The sequence below is a fragment of the Octopus sinensis genome, linkage group LG16 (assembly GCF_006345805.1).
Source record: "Octopus sinensis linkage group LG16, ASM634580v1, whole genome shotgun sequence".
Lineage (NCBI taxonomy): Eukaryota > Metazoa > Mollusca > Cephalopoda > Octopoda > Octopodidae > Octopus > Octopus sinensis.
The window spans coordinates 27,248,055-27,270,772 of record NC_043012.1 but is presented as its reverse complement, the minus strand read 5'-3'; the positions used below and the strand labels follow the sequence as shown (position 1 = coordinate 27,270,772).

Sequence of the window (22,718 nt, the reverse complement as noted above, 5' to 3'; positions counted from 1 at the left end):
GAGCACATCATTGAAAATCCTGAAGCATGGGATGATACCACCATAAATTCAGCAATTGGATTCTTACAAACTTTAAAAGTCCTGATTTCTTATTTTTGTTAGAAGTATTCAGTGAGATTTTTTCTTTTTTCATATTTAACATCCTCCAGAGTAAAAGTCATGACATAGTGTATTGTAAAGATCAAATAGATAAAACTAGAACTGTACTCGAAAACAAACTTGATAATTTTTCAATCTCTTTTACTTGTTTCAGTCATTTGACTGCGGCCATGCTCGAGCACCGCCTTTAATCGAGCAACTCGACCCCGGGACTTATTCTAACGGTCTATTATGCCGAACCGCTAAGTAACGGGGACATAAACACACCAGCATCGGTTGCCAAGCAATGCTAGGGGGACAAACACAGACGCACAAACACACACTCATATATATACATATATACCACGGGCTTCTTTCAGTTTCCGTCTACCAAATCCACTCACAAGGCTTTGGTCGGCCCGAGACTATAGTAGAAGACCCTTGCCCAAGGTGTCACGCAGTGGAACTGAACCCGGGGGAAAAATATGGAGTCGATGTAGGAATCAGAATTCAGAGATCCAAGAATATATCTATTGAGCCCCAACGACATTATAAAATGCTTTATAACAAAATTATCAGTACAATAGTTGACCAAATTACAGCACGATATTCATCCTTAGAAGAGTTTAAATTCATGGAACTTTCGAATTTCAACAAATTTGATGAGTATTGCAAACAATTTAAAAATCATGGGTACTATTTAAGAAGAGTGGTCCCGGTGCATCCACACCAGCTAGTCGTGACTAGTCGATCCTTACTTTGTGTTTTATTTATTTTGTTTAAAACATTATTTACTTTGTGTTTTTGTGTTTTATATATTTTGTTTAAAAAATTTATTTACTTTGCTAGATAGTCGTAGGATCGACTAGCCAGCGCGGATGCGCGAGCGCGCGCAACGGGACCACTCTTCTTAAATAGTACCAGGGCAACGTTTTTTTTTTATTCTAGGTCATACGGGGTTGATTGCATATTCAGAATCTCCCATATGTAAATCGCAGGAATTCGAAAATTTTTTTTACTGAAAAATTGCCCGGGGGTGGGGGTGGAAGAAATTCATTGCATGCCCAGCACGGAAGTCACCGCACGCCACTGATGTATATATACACTCATATATATATATACACATACATATATGTATGTATATATATATATATCATCATCATCATCATCATTTAACGTCCGCTTTCCATGCTAGCATGGGTTGGACGGTTCCAATGGGGTCTGAGGAGCCCGAAGGCTGCACCAGGCCAGTCAGATCTGGCAGTGTTTCTACAGCTGGATGCCCTTCCTAACGCCAACCACTCCGAGAGTGTAGTGGGTGATTTTATGTGCCACCGACACAGTGCCAGACGAGGCTGGCAGACGGCCACGCTCGGATGGTGTTTTTATGTGCCACCGACACAGGTGCCAGATGAGGCTGGCGAACGGCCATGATCGGATGGTGTTTGTTACGTGCCCACAGCACGGAGGCCAGTCGATGCGGTACTGGCTACGGCCACGTTCGGATGGTTTTCTTGTATGCCACTGGCACTGGTACCACAAAGATACAAATTCCATTGATATATATATTTATTAATAGATAAGTGTATTTTTACCTTGTTAACAATATTAATAGCGTTCTGTCTATTGCTATACAAATCCATCATTTTTTGCTAAAATGTCTTATTGACGAGTTTCGTTTTTTTCACTTTCCTGAGGAGAAGATTGCATTGTTTATACCATTTATTCTTTTGAATAGTATCAGTGGAATTTTCGAAACATGTGTCGAAAGTAAAAATATTTGATTACACCTGCGTTAACTCCATTTTTTTATTCATATATATATTTATTATTATATATATAATTTTTATGTTTTGGTTTATGTTTTTCATTGTTATAGTGGTTTTATCTCTAATTTAAATTATATATATATCATCATCATCATCGTTTAACGTCCGCTTTCCATGCTAGCATGGGTTGGACGGTTCAACTGGGGTCTGGCAAGCCCAAAGGCTACACCAGGCCAGTCGGCAGAGTTTCTACAGCTGGATGCCCTTCCTAACGCCAACCACTCCGTGAGCGTAGTGGGTGCTTTTTATGTGCCACCGACACAGGTGCCAGATGAGGCTGGCGAACGGCCACGCTCGGATGTTGTTATTTTGTGCCACCGACACAGGTGCCAGACGAAGCTGCCGAACGGCCACGCTCGGATGGTGTTTTTTACGTGCCACTGGCACAGAGGCCAGGCGAGGCTGGCACGGCCACGATCGGATGGTGTTTGTTACGTGCCCACAGCACGGAGGCCAGTCGATGCGGTACTGGCTACAGCCACATTCGGATGGTTTTCTTACGTGCCACCGGCACTGGTACCACGAAAATACAAATTCCATTGATGTTCATCGATTTTGATTTGATTTGATTTTCACTTGCCTCAACAGGACTTCACAAGTAGAGTTATGTGTCCCAAGAAGGAAGGTATGCACAGATGGACTGACTACGTCCCAGGTAGGGGCCATGGGTTATGGCCTCACGTGTCCTGCCGGGTCTTCTCGTGCACAGCATACTTCCAAAGGTCTCGGTCTCTGGTCATTTCCTCGGTGAGACCTAAAGCACGAAGGTCGTTCTTCACCACCTCATCCCAGGTTTTCCTGGGTCTACCTCTTCTACAGGTTCCCTCAACCGCTAGGGTGTGGCACTTTTTCACACAACTATCTTCATCCATTCTTACTACGTCTCCATACCAGCGTAGACGCCTCTCTTGCACACCACATATGATGCTTCTTAGGTTCAACTTTTCTCTCAAGGCACTTACACACTGTCGGGTATGAACACTGACATTACACATCCAATGGAGCATACTGGCTTCATTTCTTGCGAGCTTACGCATATCCTCAGCAGTCACGGCCCATGTTTCACTGCCATGTAGCATGGCTGTTCGCACACATGCGTCATACAGTCTGCCTTTTACTCTGAGCGAGAGGCCTTTTGTCACCAGCAGAGGTAAGAGCTCTCTGAACTTTGCCCAGGCTATTCTTACTCTAGCAGTTACACTTTCGGTACACCCACCTGCTTTATACTGACTCGGTCACCTAGGTAACGGAAACTATCAACTATTTCAAGTTTTTCTCCCTGGAATGTGGCGGAAGATGGTCTCTGCGCATTTTCAGTCTTTATTGAACCAGAGCATCTGCCACATACAAAAACTATCTTCCTAGTTATCCTTCCTTTGACATTGCTGCACCTCTTATGTGTCCATAGCTTACACTTGGTGCATCTTATAGAGTTCCTACCTACGCCTTTTCTACAGATCGAGCAGGGCCATCTACCTGAAGGTATTCGAGATTTGTCTACCTTCCTACTTATTAGGACTTTGGTTTTAGCTAGATTGACTCTAAGGCCCTTCGATTCTAATCCTTGCTTCCACGCCTGAAACTTCACCTCGAGTTCTAATAGTGATTCAGCAATTTGAGCAAGGTCTAATATATATATATATATATATATATATATACACATACATACATATATTATATATATATATAATGTGTGTGTGTGTGTGTGTGTGTATATATATATATATATATATATATATATATATATATATATATCAACACACACACGCATATATATACCAGAGTAAGACCTTAAATGTGAAACAAAGTGGGAAAAAAAGTACTCTAGAGGTAGAGTAATATGCTTTATAAATAAAGCTGCAAATATATCACAAAGCCTGTTTCATGATCCCATTCTTAAAGAACAGGAATGTGAAATTCTGAGTAACAGTTTTATGTTATGTCTTTGCAATTTTGTTAATAAAGTGTGTGTGTGTGAATATATATATATATATATATATATATATGCATGTATATTATATAGAGGGCATTACTATACAGAAATGCTACACGCTAGGAGGGACTCTTAAAATTAAAACTACCAAAAGAAATAAACACATTGTATCAAATGCGAGGGAATGCAACTCTCGAAGTGAGCCTTTTAAAAACAGAATTCAGCTGCAAATCACATGATTTCATAATTAGTGCAGAAATGCACTTTTTTATCGTCAATGCAAGCATAATTCAAGATTATAAAGAATGCACAAAAATCAACATACCAGATGAACACCCAATGTATCCAGCATAGCATATAGAAATGTTCAACTTTTATACATCTATTTATGTATAGTAATGCCCTCTATATAATATAAATAAATATATTTAAGAGAAAAATTGTCGGTTCTTTCTCTTATGAGGTTTCTCACGCTAACTACTTGATAAATTTTTATAAAGATTTTATCCTATTTTAAAATTTATATGTATATATGTACACACACACATATGTACATATATTGTCATCATTATCATCATCATCATCATCATCATTTAACAGCATTTTTCATGCTGGCATAGGTTGGACAGTTTGATAGGTGCTGGTTAGATAAAAGGCTATGCTAAGTGCTACTGTCTACTTTGGCATGATTTCTACTGGTAGATGCCCATCTTAACACCACTCCTTTACAGAGTGCATTGGGTGTGTTTTACATGGCACCAGCAAAATCACCAAGTAACTTGCAAGACAAAAGATCCGTCCACTGGAAATGGGAGGAGTATTGTGCCAGGTGATGAGAGGTTAAACCTGTGGAGGAAATATGTGGCTGTTCCAGTCAGAGAGAGAGAAAGAAAATGGTAGTGAAGGTGTGCCAAGGTGTACTCTCAAGATACAAGGAGGTGAATGTAAGTGAAGTGGTACACAGGACTAGACAAGGTGAGTCAACAGGGAGTTCATAAGAGTGGAAGAGAAGGAAGGACAAGGGGGAGAAGGGGATGAAGTTAGTGGTGAACATAGAGCAATGATTCAGTTGGCAGGGAGAGGATGGGTGAGAGAGAGATGACAAAGTGGCACTGGGGAGCAGGGAAGTAAGAGGGATTGTAGTGCAAAATGAGATGATTGGTTCATTGGAAAGAGAATGAATGTAATTTGTGGATGGAGAACACCTAATACACAGCACTTCGCTGTTTCAAGTGATTGGTACTTCTTTACACAGCACTTTATTGTACAGCCATTGGGACAACCAGCTTCATTCCTCTCTAGTCTTAGCATGTCCTCTGTATTCAGGGTGCACATTTCACTATCATGGAGCATAGATGTTTGTACATAAGCATCATACAATTTGCCTTTTACTCTGACAGAGAAATTTTCTGTTGCCATCAGAGATAATATCGTTGAACTGTCTCCATCCTATTTTCATTCCAGCAACTATACTTTCAGAACATCCTCCTCCACTGCCAATTTAGTCACTTTATAACAGAAGCTATCTACAACCTCAAGGAAACTTGTTTGCATTTGAGAAAATCTAATTCTTGTGTCAATATTATCTATTGTTCATGTGCATCTGCTACAGGATTGGGAAGTGGGAGAAAACCAGAGTGTATGAAGAGGAAATGTGAGGAAGAGAAGAGATGTAGTTTGGGTTCTTGGGGTAGGGTGTGTAAAAATGTTGTTGTTACATGGGGATGGAACAACACTTCTAGAACTCAATTTTGCTGATGTGAGCAGGTCTTCTCTAAGACTCATATCGCCAGACATTTCGGTCCATTGTCATTTCCTCCATGAGCTCCAACATCATGAGATCAGTCCTCACCACTTAATCCCATGTCTTTCTGGGTTTCTCTCTTTCACAGATATATATATATATATATATATATGTGGACATATGTACTTCTTATATACACTGTTCAACCTGTTTTAACTCTATTTTTTATAATTTGTTTCTATGGTTATTATTAGTGCTCTCAATATACCCTTCAACACTATCCTTTTTTATCATTTCCAGTACTACTACTATTGAGATTTTTAGTATTTCAATTATTACTCATATTATTTTTGCCATTGTCTATATTACTATTTTTATCAGAATTTTTTGGACAAGCTTGATTAGTATTGCAATCATTATTCAAAGGATTATTTCTGTCTTTACCCTCTTTAATGGTGTTAGTGACCTCCTGGATTATCTTGCTATTATTGAGCTTAAGAATGTAGTATTCTAAGTAATTAGATGTTGCATATAACAGTTTCACCTTATATCTGTTAAAAGTCTTGTGGTATTTATTAAATTAAGAAAAGTGCCTATCCAATGCAGTAAAGCAGTCCCTAGCAATCTTAGATAATGCGTGTAATCCAAAAAAGGAATTATACCATAAAACATCGCATTTTCTATATTTGATGTTCAATCTGTTATGACTAGTATAATCTGTGGGAGGGTTGCTATCTCAAAAATTCTTGTTAGACTTATAATTAATATTTAGATTAACCCTATTTTCCCCTTTAGTGTTATTCATTGTGCCATTTTTGTCTTTCTTGGGTTAAGACAACCACCTTCATCTATTTTGTGTTCGTAATTTCTTCTACTAAAGAAGTATACATTAATAAAATTATTATCAGGTATGTATTTAACTTTCTCAGTATATCCAACCCCAGCTAATGCTACATTTGCTGAAAATCTAGATATTCGATTGGATATATTGTTTACAATTCCCTTTATGATAGAGGGTGGGTGATTGAATTTTTTATTGACATACCCTAGATTTTTGTTTAGTTTATGGTATAATTTAGTATCCAGACTAAATGTTTCATCAAGAAAGTTTACCCTACAGTAATTATTTTATAAACAGATAGTCCAAAATTTTTGCAGAACTTAAATAATCATCTCTCCATTTCTAATTTACACCCATCTAATATGATGAGAGGATTTTCCCTATATAGATTCCCCTGCCACCATCACTTCCCTGCTTAGAAAACCAGGTCTCTTTCTGGAATAGGAAATATATTCTGAGGAGATCAGTGACTTGTGCTGAGTTGCTTGATCCCATTACTATTATTATACTGAAACAGTCAACCCTATCAGATCTCATCCATAGTTTATTACACTGTAATACAATTTATTTTTTCTAAATCTTTTCAATGTTTTGTGGTTTTTTACTTCTGATTTCAAAAATATCCTTAGATTTTACTTACCCTCAATATATTAAAAGATTGAAAGAAAAAGTGCTTTAATGACCTTATTTACATTATGTGACAATATCAATCAAGTAATATTTTTATAATCATTTTTTGCATTTCACTTTAAGCAAAAAGGAAAATGTAAGTTTTATATGATGAGATTACACTAGAAATGCATTGAAGACTGTGTTTTCCTACTGTGAGATCATTTATGGGCAAGTGACCATAGTCTCCCATCATGACAGTATCCCGGTCTTCCTTGGTATCTCTTCTCCATTGCAGCAGAGTCATGATGAAATCTCTCAATAAGATCCTCACCTAAGTTTTCAGGAAAGAGTTTAAATATGAAGGACATTTGACAGCCTAAGTTCTTAAAACTCTCAATAAGCTTTATCACCAGCTGCTTGTAGTTGGGATCTTTGTCTGTTACCTAGGAAAGCATGAACTGTATCACAATATGTACACCATGCCTCTCTTTCAACATGACTCATTGCCTTTTCAAGTTTCTCTGGCTTCAACATTGATTGTAAGAGGTTGTCTGATAACACTTTGCTTTCCCAGCTGCATGTCATTTCATGGAGTCACTTAACATTCCAGTAGTGTTCATGATCACTTTTGCTGTTCCATCAGTAAAGAAAACACAAATATTTTGTGTATTCACCCTGCAATCCAAGCAAAAATGCATTCAGCTTAAAATCATCACAAACATTCCACTTACAGTCCACATTGAAGAAGCTTTTTGACATTTTCGTATTCTTCTTCTATCTGCACAGAATATGCGGTAAGCAGAGATGGATACTGATTTTCACTAGGCAGTAAAACTGCTTTGAGGATTCTTGCTGAGCTGTCTGTGTAAAGTTGCCATTCTTTTTGGTCATTATCAATTCCAATAGCTGCAAACAAGCCATTTATAACAACTTGAACTATAGTATGAGTTTTATTAAAAGAAAACTCTGCTAAACGGTTTTTAACCTTTACATTTTGATTATTTTAGCAAGCATATGAAATTTCGATTAGATTTAAACATTATGATGAGATTTTCTTACATCTTCTGGTGGTTGTGGTACCAGTAACTTGTCATCATGGGCTTGTCTTTCTTTAACTCTTCTGTACTTCATTACGTCAGTCATGCAAAAATAGCAATGATGGCCTTTTGGCTCTTGCTATACTCTTGGAATAGCAAAAGGCATGGCTCTTCTTGCATCTTGCACCTCTTAACCATTCTTCTAAATTTGATTGACAACTCCCACATATTACATGGCAGTGGGGCAAAGCTTATCTTGGCCAGCCAACAAAGTAGAGACTAAGCAGTCCAGTATTTGGCACCTTTCACAATTGTATGTGATACATGTTTTGTTCCAACATAGCATCTGCACATATAACAGAAAATTTAGAGTAATGTTCAGAATAAAGGGCTGAAATAGAAAAAAATATCAATATACACCTTAATGGACAATCCCTCTACTACACAAGAAAGGAATTCCTCAATTTTCTCAGACTGAAATGAAATTGGCATTCCTGCTGAGTACCATGAAAAGCTTATCACTGGTCATTCATTAGCAGTTTACATTGAGTCAAAAACACAATTTTCCCTAGCTAGCTCAAATTTTTAGTACAAATGAGCAAATGATCCTTCCCCTAAACAATACATCTGTTAATAATTAGCCTCATTTGATATATCTCAGCAACAGTCAGTAGTAGAGAAAAAGTAAAATCATTTTCAGAATCAACACAAAAAGTTGCATAATAAACACTTAAAAAATTAGGATAAACAATGCTTATGCAAAATTTTGTAACATTGTGTTATCAGAATCTATCAGAGTGTATCTATATCTGACCTAGATAAATCAGAATTATGCACAGCATGACTGCAGCCTTGTGGCTGAATAAAAGAATGCAAAAATTTGAGCCTTAAGTAGTATAGGGTTAATAATAGAATAATAATTCGATATATCCAGTTGTATAAATTTGCTAATCTTTTGAACATCCAATAACCTCTAGTAAGAGTTTAATCGTAGGTCTAAGATTCAGTAGTATTCTATCAATAATATTTTTACTAATGCTATCTATATCCAACTTAGATATAGGTAGGATTTTTTGTCTATTTCTTTATTTCTGTATTTTGCATTTTCATTATAATCATATTTTGTCTATCACTATATCTTAGGATTTAGCTTTATCTATAAACTGCTGAAAATGACACATCACTTTGAGTATGCATTCTCATACTGAGTGAAATGATGGTAGGATCTAATGAAAGACTTATTTAAACAATCACTTGAGGAGGTGCATTTTACACCTTGGATAGATGATAATGATTACACAACATCTCACCAAAGTACTACAGGTATAAAAATTGTAACCTCTTTATATACACTCTATGAATACTATGGAATTCTTGATGTATATCCCGTAGCAAGAGCATTTCCATTGTATGATGACATCAGGTAGCCAATAACTGTGGACAACTTTTGCATAGCATATGTGTGTGTGTATAATTATATGTAATATCATCATCATTGTTTATCATCTATTTTCTATGTTGACATGGGTTCATTTGTTTGACAGGAATTGGTCAGCTGCACCACTCTTGAATTGTCTGTTTTAGCATGGTTTCTATGGCTATCAATCAACAAAAATGAACAAAAGAGACAGTTAAGCCCTTGGAACCCCAAGTTGCAACCAAAAATGTTGATTATGTCATATTTCTGTGGAATACATCACACAGGATTAGTAGCTGCCCAAAAATGTTATCATGGTACTACCACCATATACAACATGACATTGTACAATGCCATTTGAAAAACTGTCCTGAAATAAATTGAGAGAATCCCCCTGTTATACATACACAAATATCAACACAAGAAATATTGGCAGAACACTCTCGAGACCAAATATTTGTTGTTTGGGATGGACAAGAAAAAATATGTGCCATCATTGAGGTCAGCTACCCTGATGATATCAATATCTCTTCAAAATTCAAAGAGAAACAGGATAACTATGGACAACTGCTTTGAAAACTCCAGCTTCTTTATGAAGATTATAAATTCACATTTATACTAATTATAATTGGTGCACTTGGTTTTGTGAATAAATGCCTAAGTGACAATCTGGATAAGCTAGGATTTTCAGAAAAAGAAATTAACAGCTAATTTGCATGTTACAAATACAGTCTGTAAGTGGGATAGTAAAAGTATGCATGCTTTTCTCAGAGAGCAAAACAGAGGCTTTCATATTTGTTGACCTCAACAAAGCATTTGCCGTTGTAAGCAGAAAAGGTCTACAGCAAATCCTAGAGCATCTCCACATAATCCCTTGACTTCCTGAGATCATGCAGTATGGTGAACTCTCCTCTGGTTACTGAGATAGAGGATCACCAATGAAAGGCTCCATAAAGAAATCCTTCAGCATCTGTCACATTGATCACCATCAGTGGTCTGTTCTTATCCATGAGCATGAGACCTAATCTCAATGTTCTTTAGGCAACAGCCTTTTTGGAAGGCATCTGGAGAATCCTTGCAGAGGTGGAGGAAAAATAAAGACACCATCACCAAGCCTGATTAGTCCACCTTCCTATTCAGTTTCTGTGGTTATGCCTGTTTTTGTCTCAAACTGGACTCATAGAGCATCAGCAAGCATAATTCTGATTTATCTAGGTCAGATATAGATACACTCTGATGGATTTTGATAACACAATGTTACAAAATTTTGAGCACATCCCTCTTCATAAATCTTCATTTGTAAAGATAAGCCAAGGAGTGTGCATACATAGGTGTGTGTCGGTCGGTCGGTCATTCCAGAAGTTTTCGGAGTTTTACAGAAGAGACATTTTTTAATTTCAAAGAAATACAAAAACTCTAATCTCCTTCAAAGTAGGATCTTTTGCACTTGTAGCACTCTAGCCACTTCATGAAGGCCTCATGGAAGTCCTTTGAAATGAAGGTGTCCAGGACCCTTGTTACAGCCTCCTTCATCTCCTCCAGCATGGGGAACAACTAGAAGTCACAGAGAGCAAGGTCTGGAGTGTATATAGGGTGAGAGATAGTCTTGATGCCCATCTCTGTCAAGTAGTTGATTATCAGGATGGAATTATGGATTGGTGCAAGTGCTCTGGCCTTTTGCAACAAAATCTCTTCCTGAACTTCTTCAAAACCTCCACAAAGTACTCTTTGTTGACCATCTGGCCAGAGGGAACCAAATAGAGGTAGATGATCAAAAAAGGGGGTCATCATGAGCTCCTTGGTGGACTTACACAGAGGAATTTTGATGATGTCCACTCACTGGAATTCATTCAACACTTGCAGTACAAGGTGATGGAAAATCTAAGCAAGGGAATCAGGCTTTGGCAAGAGAGATGGGTGTTGGAATCACCACCATGAAGCTAGTACTGAATGAGGACCTATGATACCACTCCTACAAGAGGTGCAAGGGACAAATTCTGACAGGCGAGGCCCCCGAACAATTTGAGTCATCCTGTTGACCTGATGAAAAGAACTTCTGCCAGGACCAGCTTCATGACACAGAACAACAGGGGCTTTGTTTACAATCCATGTGATGTCCCATGTAATATGATAACCAAGATCCCCAAACTGTGATGTTTTTTTAATGTGTCTCCAGTGAAGGTAACATTATGTTACCCCTCATCTTTGAATAGGGCCTTAAGCTCAATTTAATGGCTATGTGAAGCTGCTGGAGACTATGGCCAATCCCTGGCTGGAGAGAACTACTGTCAATCTCTGGATGGAAGGCCATATATGTAGCAGCAGGATTCAGCTCTATGCCATGTCTCCTGAAAGAGTCAGAAGTGGTTGTTGGAGAATTTCTACAATTTCACCAGCCCCACGTTCTGGTTTCATACTTTGTGGATGCATATATATTTGAGCTTTAAGTTATCAGGAATGTCATATATATGGTAAGGCATGAAAAGGCAGAGTGATAAAACAAAATGAAAAATATAATGAAATAAAAGAGGGTAACAATAAGATATGATTAAAGAGAAATGGAATAAATAGTAATATTAGAGTGATATGAGCAAGTACCAATGTAGAAGTATGGCCCTACCATTAAAGATAATAGTACAGTAACTGACTGAATTGTGTAATATTAACAGGTCTATGTAATAAACTACATATAGTATGAGGTATAAATGTAAAAATCGTAGCAATTCTGTTGTGTATTTAGTGAAAAAGAGATACAGCAAATATAATAGAAAAAGGAACAGTGGAAGAAAAAATAATAAATATAACATAAATAAGTAGAAATAAAATTTTTTTAATTGACAGATTAGAAGAATGGATGGCAGGATTGTATAAGAAAGTAATATATATGGATACAAAGCATATGATTATACCTATGTGAAAAGAAAAAATCCCGGAATATACGTGTAAAAGAAACAAATATATGTGTGGAGATATCATCACCATGTGTGACACAAGAAGGGTTGCCTGTAGTGGAGTTGGATGTTGTAAGGTGCAGAAATAGTAAGTACCATACCTAGGACAGAGTTAGGCCCATATGAAGGATGTCCTCAAGCAGTGGTGAGGTAACAGAAAGTGTGTACCAGTTATTAGACTAGGTGACAGGTCTACATATTAAGCTCAGGAGAATGACAAACAAAGTGTCGGGCACCTAACAGAAAGCTACGGATTAGTGATTGGGTTTACTGAGTGAAATACCAGTACAGTTATAAATGTTTTGGATGTGGATTTAAGATCTATGGACGATAAGGGAAATAAAAGAAGCCAGAGAAGAAGAAAGCTATGAAAATTCAGCAATGATCTTGTGGTATTTATGCAGGCATAGTATCAGAACTTTGTTACATTTGTTAATAATATTTCTAGTGCTTTGACTTAGTACAGGTTGCACTCACCCCCTCCTCCCACATATGGGAGTACAGTTCTCACCATTGACCAGATTTCATATAGCACTTTCTTCAGTTTTATGTCCTATGATCAGCTCAGCCAAAGATGTAGACTTATGCTTACTAAAGTTCTTAAAAGAGTGGATGTGATTATAGAATCTATGTTAAAATTGGGAAGATGTGGCTTCGATGTAGTGGAAAGTATTACTATAAGTAGTGACAGTGTCCCTGTAATCCATATTCTTCCTAAGCCATTGGTTATCTAATGGACAGTTGGAAGGGATTCAAAAATTACATAACCCTGGAGAAGTTCAAATGAATGGAGTTTCATTTTAAGTCCCCAGTTCAACTGAATTTCTTTCTGTGAATAGGTACCCTATGGTCCATTGCATGCTGCCTTTGAGAGCCATTATTGTGTTGGGCTGAACTAGGGTTAACAGGTTCAACCAGAAGAGCTATGCTGGGTCCTTATATATCTTAGGGTTCAGCTTTCTGTTATTTAGGGCAGCTAAATTTGGCACCAAGTTCGGTGTGGCTGAGTAGGATAGCTTGACATTGTGTTGTTTGAATATTCTATGATATCTAAGTGTAGGGAGAAAACACTTATCAAGAGCCCTGACAAAGATGCCAGATTAATCAGTAGCAATGTTCAGTATAGGGTGGTGGTGGTGGTGGTGGGGGTAAACCAAATTATATTCCTCTTGTGTAATTTGTTACTATGCTTCCTAGGTGGCAGATCTAAACACATCTGTTGACTGTGTTAACTGAGGCTAGATATGCTCTTTCCCCCTAGGATGGGGTACCATAAGGTGTTGCTTAAGGTCTATTTTATTTAGGATCTTCGTTGCAGAATACAGGTTTTGTAACCTACCGCCATGGTGGTCTATTTTAATGTTATTTGATGCATGGCTAAACCTAGTGCCCTCTAATTTAAATGACATCTAGAGGTGATTTGTAGAGAGAGCAAGTACGCCTCCCTGAGGCATATATAATATTTTCTCTGTTCTTAGCCCTGGCCAATGCTTCATTATAGTATTTGGCATTCTGCATGATGATGTCACTGTTAGCAGACAGTCTCAGTATTCTAGTGGAGATACTATTTACTATCAATTTGATGACCACTCTAGGGTAATGAGGGTTTCTATTCACATACTGCAGATTTTCATGGGGTTTGTGACAAGCACTACACAAAACTATGTTTAGGTGCAATGTTACATCTAAGAAGTTTGTCACTCAAGTGTTCCTATCTATGGTAACAGCTAGTTCTCAGATACTGGAAAAAAAAAAACTAATTCTTTTGCTTTTTCATTTTAGGTCTACTTTACTATATTTACAGAACGTGAACAGGGCATCATCCCTCTATAAGTCCACCTCCTGTATCAGGAAAGACAGACTTAATTTGCTGTAATAAATACAACACTGCCAAGTCAGTAGATTGCATATTTGATTCAGGTCTAATGTTTAAAACTGCAAATATGTAAATTTTTACTCGGAACTTTTGCATTAACTGGCAAAGAGAGCAGAGTTGATATGAAACAGTTGTAACTGATCATTAAAAATGTGTTAAAGCCTTTCTTTGACCTATTTGGTTTCCCAACCACATGTTTCTAGGTTCAGCAACATGCGGAAGGGAAGCAAACTTCCATTCACACAACTATGTATGGCACCTCAGGCAAGTGTTTTCTGCTATAGCCCTTGTTCTACCAAAGCCTTGTGAATGGATTTGGTAGATGTAAATTGCAAGCTCATCATTTGTGTGTGCATGTTTGTCCTCCACCTCCTCTTGATAATTGGTATTGGTTTGTTCACATCCAAGTTGCCTAGCAGTTCAGCAAAAGAGATCAATAAAATAAGTACCAAGCTTATAAAAAAAGTTCTGGGTCAATTTGTGTGGCTAAACCCTTCAAGACAGTGCCCTAGTATGGCCACAATCCATACTTATATATATGATAATTAGCACATTCAATTTTAATTGAATGTGTTGTGTAGGACACCTTAAACTGCTGTATACTTCTCGAGTTACCATCTCGCACCAACTACATTGGTTAATGAAATGATCATCTGTACTAGTGGCTGGCACTACTGTATCACATGACTTCACTGTTACAATAAGATCGTCAGCAAAAGCCAGCCTTGCATCAAGTATAATTCCTGAATCAGGCTGCTCATTATGGTCTTGAGCATGTCATTTCATTTCATGTTATTCCTGTATACTCAGAATAAAAACAAGTACCAGCTGAATGCTAGTGCATCTTTCTCTGCTTCCAGATAGGCCGGTTCAATGAGTGAGATAGTTGAGTGGATGTCAGTGTCTGCTCACAACTATATAGTCATCAAAAACAATTAACTAATTGCATGATACATGTTACCAAGCTTTATTCATTTATGGATGATGACTGGTTTTTATATGCATTTATATTTGTGCTTGTATGTGCACTGTAATTTTTTAATTGGTATAAAAACAAAGTTTGAAGATAACTGTAGAATAACATAAAAAACACTATGTGGAAAGTTTAATATTTTCCTATGATTGTATTTATGTGCATGTATATGTACATATAGGAACACACAGTTGAGGAAAAGTTACTCCATGCTTCATATGTAGGCTGAAGCACTATTTTCAATGAACAGACATCAACAATCAGCCTACTTATGATACAGAATTTTTCACTTGTAACTTTTGGTAGTCTTCCCCGCCAAAAGGTCTTTAGAATGGATGATTCAAAGATCCTGAAGTTAATGACCTTATATTCAAACTGTGTAGCAACCAAGGAAAAAGTATTTTTATTGAAAGAAAATGATTAAATTGGTATTTATATTTTTGTATCCTCCCCAAAATCTAGACTTGTTTACTTTGAGTTGTGACTGGTTCAGTGATAAAACATTTAATGTTGTCCCAGCTGGTAATTGTATATCATTCATGTTTTTGTAAATGAATCTCACTCTCCATGGGATTGCACCAAAAAATTCCCCTCCGAGGCACAAGTCTGGACAAGGTTGTTTATGGAAGACCAGTAATCATCCATGCATACCAGCCTCCTCTCTCTATGCCACTGATGTTATCCAAGGGTAAGGCAAAGGCTGATACAGATTGGCACTAGTGACGTTGCAACTCATTTCTACAGCTGAGTGAGCTGGAGCAACATGAAATGAAGTGTCTTGCTCAAGAACACAACACATAGCCCAGTCCAGGAATCAAACTCACTACCTCATGATTGTGAGCCCAATACTCTAACCACTGAGCTATGTACCTTCACCATAAACTAATAAATAACTACATTATTTTATCTAGCAGTATTTATTCTATAAAAAATGATATAGGTGCAGGCATAGCTGTGTGGTAAGCAGCTAGCTTCCCAACCACATGGTTCTGGGTTCAGTTCCACTGCATGGCACCTTGGGCAAGTGTCTTCTACAATAGCCTCAAGCCAACCAAAACCTTGTGTATGGATTTAGTAGGTGAAAACTGGAAGAAGCCTATCGTATATATATATATATATATATATAAATTCAAGGTGATGCCAGAGTATGGCCACAGTCTGATGACTGAAATGAGTAAATGATAAAAAATATATAAAACATGAAGTTTAAAACATTTTAATAAGCAATAATGTTGATTTTGTTCTTTTTAGGTTGTCTTGAAAATTTGGAGTCTTTATATATAAATGACAACCCTGAACTTCACAGTCTCCCATATGAATTGGCTTTATGTGGAAACTTACAGATTATGAGCATAGAAAATTGCCCTCTGAGTCAAATTCCTGGAGAAATTGTAAACAAAGGACCATCTCTTGTTATTCAGGTTATTACATTGTTGACATTTTATTATTTTATATTTTCTTCACTTAAATCTGAATTTGTCACTTTTTGTGAATATTCTATTTATCAAATGTTTTGATAATTCAGTTTTTTATTTATTTTTCCAGTTCCTGAAGCTGCGTGGTCCTTACTATTGTCAGATGTGAGAATAAGAAAAATAGAAGACTATATTACCTTTTATATTCCATCACTGTTCTTACTATTGCTGTTCAAGTGATGCTACTAATTTTGCTGGGCTGCCAATACTGCTGTTATTGTTGTTCTCTTAGATATACCAATACCAGTTTGCTTCATTAAATAGTCAGTCATCTTTGTGATGTATCTGCCTCTCCAATCTTTCTTTCTAAATATACAGTTTCAGTTTCTCAAGTTTTTTTACACAACAGTTTATGAATCTACTGGCTAATGTTAGATCTCTTTAGATGATTAATTCAATTACCACTATTATTTTTAAGTAGAATTTTTCTCTATCTGTCTCTCTAATAGTGCCCAGTTAAAATCAACCAGGCCTTTCAATTGCAAACAGTTTACAGTTTTTCCCTAGTACTAGACAGCTATATTGGGCTATTTTTGCCTGTCCTTCCTATACTTCAGCTTCATAATAATTTTAAAGAATAAATTAATGTCTAATGAATCAGTGTAACTACAGAAAGTATAAGGATTCACAAATGGATAATTGAAAGCTATGTGTCTTGGAAATAGATAATTTCATTTTTTTTTAATCTGCTGATAAATATATATATCATAATAATAAAAAAGGCTTTTGCTGCTGGCACTAATTTCTGTTATATCACCTCATCCCTGCTGATATTTTTTTTTTATATTTATTCATTTTTCCCCACAGCTCTTTCTGTATTCAAATTTTGTATGAACTTGCCCAAATCACAGAAATTGATTTATGATATTGTCCTTGTGCATTTTTAAAAATAACATACTATAATTTAGTATGTACTAATATTAATTCAATTGAATCAAACAGTTTTTTTTTTTAGTAATTTTCACAACAGAACATTTTGTTTCTTTAGCTTTTTTTTTTTTTGTATAAATCATTCCTATTCTTCAGTAATTATTTTATAATATTTTATTTTCATAAAAGTTTATATTATTTAATTTTTATTTTAGTCACTTATTCATATTTCATTTGTTCATATTTTTTTAAGAAAATAAAAACTTTCAAGGAAATGTCTATTAACAAAGAACATGAACCCTCTTGTTTTAATATGACATGAAAACATGCCTCCCTTTCATTGACTCTTGCTTTATATTTATTTGATTGACTCTATTTGCTCTATACTTCCAAGATCACTTCAGAAATAATGTTAATCCCTTTGCACATATCAAAAATGTGCTAATTTATTTAAGGAACCAAATATTTGTCAAATTTAGGCTTTGCTAACATTTGAATCAATTTTAAATGGTTACAATTTCACCACACCACCTGAATTTTATGAATTTTATTAAAAAGAACAAATCCTAGCAAGAAATAATGTTAGCATCTCAAGCAATACTTCAACCAGGATTTACTCACAGGTATCAGTTCTGAGTCTGACTTTTTATCAGGGAATAAGGGAAAACATTTTTCATTGATAAAGATTTTAAAAAAATCTACTGAATTCACTTCAATTAATAAATCATTTCTGAAATATTAATTTTGTTGATATTATTACCTTTTATAATTGTTATTCAATTATGCTGATGCAGCACTGAAATCTCACTTGTAAATAGGCAAAGTTCAGTGCGAGTTAAGTGTCTACAGAAAAGTATGTTAAATACTAAGAAATGAGAGAACAAAACAAGAAATAGTAAAATTAACATTACCTTCTGTTTTTTATTTATTTATTTTTTTTTTTTAGTGATTACAGCTGCTAACCAAATATTAAAAATTTCCACAAACAAAAATGAGATTTATTTTATGAAATAAAAAATTGTATGTTTAGTAAGAAAAATATATGCATTTTTAAAAATATATATAGAACACGTTTTTAGCATTAATTTTTATAATGCTTTTTTTTCTTTTTCTGTTTTTTTTTTTTTTGTCTTAATAATTTGAAAAAAACTAAAATAAATAACAGTTGCAATTACAGTAAATCTGTTTAAATTAAATGAGAGAATAAGAAAAATTTATGTTCATTTTCTTACTTTATTAACATTGTTAATTCATCAGATTTTGCTACACTTTTATTTATGTTATGAAGAGATTATTTTCCAATGATCTTTTAATTTTATTAGTATTTTCATTTCTTATTTTATTTCAAATGTAAAATATTTTGAAACACTTAAATTTATCGTATTTTCTCTTTTTCCCTTCTTTTCTACTCTTTCATTCTCTAGTCTTATTTTCATAAACTTCTTAATTCTAAAGAAAGTATATTAAGAATTTAAGGAAACTGACGATTATCTATACATGCAAAACAGTTTTATAAAGTTTGCAAAATTGAATAAAATATGTGTGCTATGAGGAGGGATTAATTCTAATTCAGTAAAATATTTATTCCAAAACATCAATGATATTTGATGCTATTTATATTTTCTTTCACTCTTTTTGTTAAGAATATTTCCTATCTTAGGATAAAAATCCCTAATATGATGAAAGTGAATGGAAGAAAAGTTATTTAACTTAGTAAATCTTGTTGAAATTTATTGTTTTTGTTCAAAGTTTGTACATTGAATAGTTAATTACATAAATGTAAATCACAAGAAATAAATATATTTGACAAATGGACACCAAACTGCTCAAAATGTTGTTTTAATCAAAATCAGAAAAGACAAAGATACCTGCCTAGAAAACTTTTGTATCAATAACACATGCACACACAAACACATAAAAGCATTGTTTAAAATGTGTTTTCTTTAGAAATATATTTGTTAAAGACTTTTTATGTTAAAATGTGTTTATATTTAGAAGAAAGAAAGTAGGAAGTTATTTATGTTTTTACAAGGGCATTAGAAAAGTAAGTGAAACAAACAGTTTCAGTTAGTTATTAAAATTCAGTCATTGAGTTAGTTCACCAAAAACTGGTAGCATATCTTCTAAATTCTCTAATGATAATGATCATTTGTTAATTTTGCTTGAAGTGTTACAGTGTTTTTTCCTGGGGACACAATATCAACATTTGCCTTCAGAAGCACTTTCTATTTTCCTCCAAGTTAACCAAATTTAGAATGTATCTTTTACAGAGTTAGAAGTTCAGGTTCTAATTTATATTTAAATATTTTTCTTTTTTATTTGAAATTTAGACAATTTTTCAGATATTATTGGAAGAAGAAAGCAACTTGAAAGTAAAGAAAAAATATTATCTGTAAAATTATAAGATTTTGTAGGTGAATTAAGCAGCAAAGTATTTTCAGAGTGTAAAAATTTATAGAGCTTGAAACATGACATTGCAGACTCTATTTATCACAGTTTTACATATATTTAAGCATTTTATGAAAGAAAAAGAAAATTCTACCTGTGAAACACTAAATTACAATTATTTTTGTAATTTACTTCAAATTTTGATTAAGTAAAAAGGAAAATACATCTGTGAACATCAAGAGAATGAGTGTTCTCTTTTTCTTGAGTGCCTGATTCAATGTTTACAACAAAGTGGATACTTCTAAAGATATTGTTTTCTACTTTTAAGCCCTGCCACTTTCAAGACAAAAGCAGATTAATGAAATTTTAATATAGTGAGTCATTCTACTGACAATATATAAAAATACTAGCTAATACGAGAAGACAGTATTCATTAGAGTGGAGCCAAGTGAAACAGTTATATGAAGTGAAAATACAAGGAAGTCCTGGTTTCATTTCTTCATACAGCATTCATTACAAGAAGAATTACCAATCACAACTGCCTACAATAACAGAAAATGGAAAACAATTATTTTCATGGTAGTGTTTATCACAGTTTTTTGTATTTGCCAGATCTAGTTGCTAATTACTGAAAGGTTGCTGATGTGCTGCTGTCTGCATTCAAATTCTTGTTGACTGGTCACTCATTGTTTTTGCCTATTTTGGGGAGACCTTAGCAACTGTAACTAGATTGTCTCCTGATGACATCAAGTATTTTGCAATTTTTAATGGTCAGTTATTTTGCTGATGGCAGTCAGTCTGGCCAAAGAACATGATTGGTTCATTTCTTTATAGCATTGTCTGGTTGTTGTTGACAAGAAACTGGAAAATATGAGTTTCAGGTTCAATCTGAGGCAAAGACCTGCTACATTACTTCTCAGTCAGATAGTTGATTTTATTCTGAGGGAAGTCAAAATACAAGTGGAAACATGGAAAGAAAAGGAGACAATAACTAAGAATACATTTTGCTTGTTTTGTTAATTGTTTTTGTTTACTGCTACAGCCCTGGACTGACAATTCCTAATGAGGGAATACAGTGGATAGAAACTGAACAAAGTTCCATTATATGTAGGTGTATACACACACACACACATATGTAATAAAGAAAAGGCAGTAAAGCATAAATTTCAAAAATGTTTCATAATTCAATTGTTTTCTACAGTTGTTTCAGTGGGTATAATAAAAACATTATCACTTATATACTTACTGATAATCAGCTCATATTCAGCTCTCAGTCTATGATTGCTAATTTTGTCTTTAATATAAATTCATTTTCTAAAGTAAATGAAAATTCTTATACATATTCTGACTAATAATAATCAACCAATGCTTATTGCTAAAAAAAAATAATCAGAAATCAAAATATTACTTGATATGATTTTCCTTATCAATAAATGTTAAAACAAAAATTCTGCAGATATTCTTTAAAATTCTTGAAAATTTTCAACCCCATCATAATGTTACCAAATCTTTAATAAAAGGTAGTACATCAGCATGGACGCAGTCAAATGACTGAAGCAAGTAAAAGAATATTAGAATAAAGTCAACTATTAGACTATTGCATTCCACAACACTTAACTTAGCTTCTAATATAGTAACTTCAATTCATTAAGTTAAATATTACCTCTTAACATAATAACTTTATCAGTATTAAGAATGAACAACTCAACATAGGTTTGTAGTTAATAACTTCAGAAAGACACAGAGGAACACCTGTCTCAAAAAGGATGTTAGGAAAACTCAAAGACCCAGCAAACCAGCTGCAATTCAAAACATCTGATGAGAAGGATAGAACACAACTGGAAGGTTTTGTGGAGCAACTTCCTGAGGGCTACAGACCAAGGCTGTGGTTGATGCAAAGACCCATGGTGGTGGAACAAGGAGGTAGACAGTGCTATAAAAGCAAAGTGACAGGCTTGGAATGACTGGGAAAATGGTGGAAGCAGAAGTAAGAGATTTACATAGCAAAGGGAGAGGCAGCAAATAGATTTGCCAATGTTCTACTGCATAAGGATCAGAGATATGAGGTGTTCTGGATTGCAATCAGTGTATCAGAGAGAATAGAGACGTTATAGATGGAAAATGTGTGCAAATGGCTAATAGTATTCTTGCACTTAATGATTCTAAGAAAGAGGCATGGAAGTCCCACTATGAAAGGTTACTGAATGTGGAGAATGCATAGAAGGACAGTCATTTGAATATAGACCCAACTGAGGGACCAGTCATCAGAGTTGACAGCAGTACCCTGGTAGCTAAAGCAATTAAGGATATGGGCTAATTAAGGACTGAGATGCTTAAATATGTGGTGATGTAGGATATAGCCTTGTCACTGGTATAGTTAATCAGGTAATGCAGAAAAGTGTCATACTCAATGACTGGTGTAGAGTATTATAATCAACTGCTACAAGTGTGAAAGAAATACCTTAGAAACAGAGTGGTATCAAACTGCGAGACTAGGTCACAAAAATTGCAGTGAGAATTGATTAGGAAAAGAGTAGACTAGATGAGATGCAGTTTGTGCCATAGTAGAGTGCTACAACTACAGAAGTATCTAGCCAAAAGTAAACCATTGTACCCAGAGAAAGCTTTCAATAGAGTCCTTCACTCTATTATTTTGTGATCTTTAAGGAAATTAGGATTTGATGACTGGTTTCT

The 22,718-nt window shown here is 35.1% G+C and overlaps 1 protein-coding gene across 1 annotated transcript in view; it reads left to right on the top strand.

The window, feature by feature from the left end:
• The window catches only part of LOC115220253 (leucine-rich repeat protein soc-2 homolog), a 220,033-nt gene extending 201,655 nt beyond the window's left edge, over positions 1 to 18,378 (top strand). Inside the window, exons 11-12 of the mRNA XM_029790346.2 lie at positions 16,543 to 16,712; positions 16,837 to 18,378. Of these exons, the coding sequence (XP_029646206.1) occupies positions 16,543 to 16,712; positions 16,837 to 16,875 (209 nt within the window). The 3' untranslated portion in view covers positions 16,876 to 18,378. The remainder of the gene's footprint in view (positions 1 to 16,542; positions 16,713 to 16,836) is intronic.
• The last annotated feature ends 4,340 nt before the right edge of the window (positions 18,379 to 22,718 follow it).